Source organism: Habropoda laboriosa, unplaced genomic scaffold (genome assembly GCF_001263275.1).
Source record: "Habropoda laboriosa isolate 0110345459 unplaced genomic scaffold, ASM126327v1 scaffold291, whole genome shotgun sequence".
Lineage (NCBI taxonomy): Eukaryota > Metazoa > Arthropoda > Insecta > Hymenoptera > Apidae > Habropoda > Habropoda laboriosa.
Genome location: NW_017100515.1, coordinates 2,002,450 through 2,007,471, shown reverse-complemented (window position 1 = coordinate 2,007,471; position 5,022 = coordinate 2,002,450). Strand labels below are relative to the sequence as shown.

The 5,022-nt window shown below is 34.4% G+C and overlaps 1 protein-coding gene across 1 annotated transcript in view; it reads right to left on the bottom strand.

Annotated features, from left to right (window-relative positions):
- Nucleotides 1-2,037: 2,037 nt before the first annotated feature.
- The window catches only part of LOC108576375 (splicing factor 1-like), a 4,915-nt gene continuing 1,930 nt past the window's right edge, over nucleotides 2,038-5,022 (bottom strand). The window contains exons 4-9 of the mRNA XM_017939349.1: nucleotides 3,694-3,846; nucleotides 3,510-3,616; nucleotides 3,258-3,424; nucleotides 3,031-3,189; nucleotides 2,677-2,954; nucleotides 2,038-2,593 (exon numbers count right to left, since the gene is read on the bottom strand). Of these exons, the coding sequence (XP_017794838.1) occupies nucleotides 2,038-2,593; nucleotides 2,677-2,954; nucleotides 3,031-3,189; nucleotides 3,258-3,424; nucleotides 3,510-3,616; nucleotides 3,694-3,846 (1,420 nt within the window). The remainder of the gene's footprint in view (nucleotides 2,594-2,676; nucleotides 2,955-3,030; nucleotides 3,190-3,257; nucleotides 3,425-3,509; nucleotides 3,617-3,693; nucleotides 3,847-5,022) is intronic.

Here is a 5,022-nt window from a genome sequence, read left to right as displayed (position 1 = left end):
TTCGAGTCTTTCAAACATCGTCTTCGCTTTAATAGAAATTTGTCGATGTATGAAATTTAGCAACTGAATGTAATTAAAAATCGTATAAATATCAAACTCCTTGATGACAAAGACTAAATTCAGTGTTTGTTGCAAATATATTAATAGAAACTTTAATCTTCCACATTTGTATGCGCCACAGATTATAACTGCCTTTGCAGTGATGTCTCCTGCAATCACCACCAGAGCAACATTCTCGATGCTATTTTCGCGCAATTTTCAAAGTTCGATATATTTCGATTTTTTTCGATTATTACGCGTTCCTAACGATTTCCAGCCTTACTTTATTTATTTTGTAAGAGAATATTATTTAAAGAATGTGTGTTTCTGTAAAGGAAATGACGTTTTTCTCTCGATAATACGATGCTCTCGATTCTTCCTCTTATTGTAATTGTCTGACTATCAGCAAAGACGTCAGAGTAAGTACGATAACCTTATTCTATCACTATTGGCTGATTAATAGCGAAACATCACAACTTCTACTGCTCCCTACTTCCAGACTTTAAAGCCCGCCTAAATCTTCTTACTTTGCCGTACAATAGCACGAGGTTTGAATTCATAATATTAATACTTGAAAACATTTACCACGTTAATAATAATTGAATGGAATAGGTTTAAAAAAAAAAGCTACACATTGTTTCATATGATATCCTTTTATTGTGTAGTTAACATACACATTAAGCTATCATAAAGTTTCACAAACTATCTTTCTGTGCCCTAAACGTAACACGCAATACTAATGTTATTTCATATAAAGCAGAGTCTTTATAATTTAAAATTTCGATGATTTTACTCTTACTAGTGAATCAGTGATACGAAATTATTGCGCTTGGACGTTTACAATATTACGTTTCCGTGATCAATGATAAATATGTTTCATTCGTGACGTGAAAAAAACATTATTTGCAGAAATTATGCTTAACATATAAATAACCTAAATGACATGTAAAATTGACCAATCGTTACTCGTACAAGCAATAATTTTAATGCTTCACTGTATCACCTAATGTTGAAACAATAAATAAAATTAATCTCGGCAATTGTAATACAGTAATGATCTCTGATGTAGGAACTTACGTGCACAGTCCTATGTAAAACGCGTTTTCATTTCCAACATTTATTGCATAATATTCATCCTGACAGTAGATAATATACTAAAGCAAAAGTCAATTATAACACTTGTACGGAGCAACAAATGCACTACGGTCTACATAATATTGTTGCGAGCACCCTGTATAATTTCACGGTCTGCTGGTGCGAAAGTCAGAAGATAGTTTGTCATTACCAACTGAAATCATTATCGATTGAACGTCAGTATTTGATGAACCGAGAACGCGTACTAAATCCCGAATACGTGCAAAGCGATTCCTTCATTACTATCCAATATTGTATAAAGTTATTTTAAATAAACCATTTGAGGTTATGTTTAATTATATTCTACATTATCCCTAATAAAGAAGTGCCGCGCAAAAATATTATGCATACTACTCACGAAATACAAGTAAATTATACTCTAGTTATAATGTACGATATTATTGTTTAGAGAAACATGTAAGTAAAAATTATCGTGCTCGAAATAACATTATAAAAATGTGTTTGGCATATTACTTACATTTACACTTGTAAGAAAGCTTTAGGTAGACACGATAAAGTTCGAAAATAATGGTAACCAAAACTAGAGACTTTTCCATTTACCGAGAGTGTACTAGAAGTTTCGAAAACACGTTGTGAACCTAAAGCAATTTCTTATAAACACCACGTAGTATGGTCCACAAGGTGGATTAAGAAATACAATTCTTAACTATATATCCTTTTCCACTTACAGAGAACAAAGCCATGTACCACAAAAGGTCTAATTAAAACCACGAATCATTCGAACTAATTAATAGTTAACTGTCTTCAGTCCAATATTATAATCTATTTACTGACAGGAGCGATAATATCTCTCTATTGTACGAATGAAGAAAATTTGATTAGATGATTTGATGATTCTTTACACTAACTAGTTGGTGGGGGTGGTGGAGGTGGTTGTGCCAGTAACGTAGGTAAAGTATTGAGATCAATGCCAGGTGGAGCTGGTGTTTGTTGCTGAGGAGGAGGAGGAACAGGGGCTGCTGGTGGCCATCCGCCCATTTGTTGCGGTTGCCATCCCGGAAATCCTGGTGGTGGAGCTGTACCAGGTGGTGGTGGACGCATTGGTCCTTGTTGTCCTTGTTGCCATGGTGGAATACCCATTCCAGGCGGTGGAATTTGTGTCGGTGGCATTTGCCCTGGTGGTGGTGGCTGATTGTTTCCAGCCATCCAAGGCATTAAGGGTGGAATATTTGGTTGGGACGTGGAACCAGGAGGTGGTGGAGGAGGTTGCATCACACCGGGTGGAGGAGGCATACTAACGGGAGGTTGCCATTGCATGTTCATGCCGTTCATGTTATTTACTTCTCCTTGACTCCATGGTGGTGGAGCCATTCCTGGCGGAGGCATCATCGGGCCACCTTGCATCATTTGTGGCGGTGGGTGTGCTGGTGCCGCCATCAAAGCACGAGGCGCTTGTTGCCTGAAAAGAAACAATTAAAAACAATACTGTTATATATACATACATATTACTTTTTATAAATTGCACAATGACATAGAATTTACCTATCAAAGAGACCAGGATAATTAGGATTTGGATTTGGCTGACGTGGTTGTCCCGTTTTAGATCGATCAGGTGGTGGACCTTCGCCCAATTCTGCCATAAGGGACATGTATTCTTCGTCTATCTTAGCTTTATCTCCACCTGGTCCCATTCCTCCCATTCCTGCGGCAGCAGGCCCACCTTGTCCGGGTCTCTTGGATCTACAATCACGCGCAATATGACCTGCTCCTCCACAGCTGGAGCACACTATGTTATTTGTCACGTTGGGTTTGTCTGGGCACTAGAATAATTAAACAGAGACTCGAATAAATCTGTTTGCAGATATTAAATACATTTGAAAGACAGTGTGTGCTAACCAGCCATGATTTGTGATCGGATGCTCCGCAATTAGTACAACGCGGTCCATCATTTTCACGCAATGTTCCATTCAATAAAGCCAATTCTCTAAGCTGATTACGTCGCAAATCATTTTGTCCTTCAGGTACTTCCACACCTTGTCGAATAATTTCGTGAATCTATAAAAAAAATATTTTAATACAATATTTATATATTACGAATATATTAAATAGTAAAGACTATATACTCTTTCAACAGCCTTCTTTACAGCATCCAAATTATTAGCGGTAATATACGCATGCAAAGGTTCATCTTCACCAGGTAAAGGTTGACCATCTTTCCTTCCAACTTTTCCTTCTTTCACAGAACCTTTACCACGGATTATGATCTTCGCTCCAGTTTCTTTCTCCATCGCTGTAATATTTAAAAAAAAAATACGATACTACCAATTGTATAGTACTTATATAATTAATCAATATTTTAAATTAGTTAAATTTACATTTCAATGTATTTCCACGTGGGCCAATCAGAAGACCAACGAAATTAATATCGGGATGTTCTTCTTGAGGTATCATCACTTTATCGTGAACTCGTATTATTGGAGGTCTAAAAAATATTACAATTATAATATATAATAAGTGTATTAATATTTTGGATATATACGAAACGATATTTTTAATTACTTGTAATCTGGTGGAGGTTTAAACTCTGGATTGATTTTGAGAATCTTCTGAATAAGATTGTGACGTTCTTCTTCCAATTTACGTCTAGTACGATATTCTCTTGTATTCAACCGTTTACCATCACTACTGTATATGGGTTCTGGAGATGGAGATCTGTAAAACAAAAAAATAAGATTTTGTCAAGAGAGAAAGTTTGCATCAAGATGGTACTAGCATACAAGCAACCTGATCCTACTATGATTGTGTGATTAAGTGAGAAAAGAACTGCTGATTATTAGCAGAAAGTTGGAAACTGGGATATCTTAATCGATTTTTCGAAGTTATTAGGCTTTAGTCAGAAATTTTTTACTTTAATATTTAATAAATATTAAGATATATTTTAGAATGCTTTAAAAAAAAAAGAAAAGAAATGAAGATTAAATAATCTGAGATGTACTCTTATGTATATGTGTAACATTTTCTCTGTCTTTCACTAGAGATGTACCAAAAGAGATTGCATCAATCTAATAATTAACAGTTGGTACTTATATGTAAAGAATATATTGTCTAATTCTGAATTAAGTTAGGCAATGCTAAAGGATGCAAAAATTTTGAATGATGAAGTTGTTGATTGATTGTGAAATATATTGTAATTGTGTAAACTTAAAAAGGACTAATTTTCGAAGTTTTCCAACAGTGCCAAGGAATCAAAATAAAGAACAAAAAATTATATAATGTTAAACGTAGCATTGCTATAAGTCTATTCAGTAAGTAACCACTGGAAGACTGCGCGTTTGTGCACGGCAGAAATCGGTATGATGTCAGCTGCTAAGATAGATCCTGTGATTATTAGGAAACAATTTTTTTGGGTTAGTTAATAATAGTTTGTATATATTACTATACTGTATAATACTAATGAAACACAATGATATAAAATAATGGTTCCAGCTAAAATCAGAAAAGTTAAACCTATTGGAGTAAATTAATTTATTAGAAAAATTAACGTGTATTTATTTAAGTTGTACCTGAAAGTAACGTAATATTGATCTTTACAGTAATTATGCTTATATTAGCAATAATAATTTTATGAATTTCATTTTCCTGAAATCTGCTCATTAAGTTGTGATTAGGAATAAAAATCTATTTTAGTTAATTAACGGTAACACATTCTTGTCGCATTACGGTATTAAAAGACAGATTTAAAACGCCGTGCAAGTCACGGCAGCCTAATAAAAATAGTGTCTGTTAAGGTGCCCTATGCACAAAATTTTCGTTGTCCTATTAAAATGACCGGTATTAAATAGTTTGTAATTGTTCATTACAATGAAATATAGCCTATTAACTTGAATA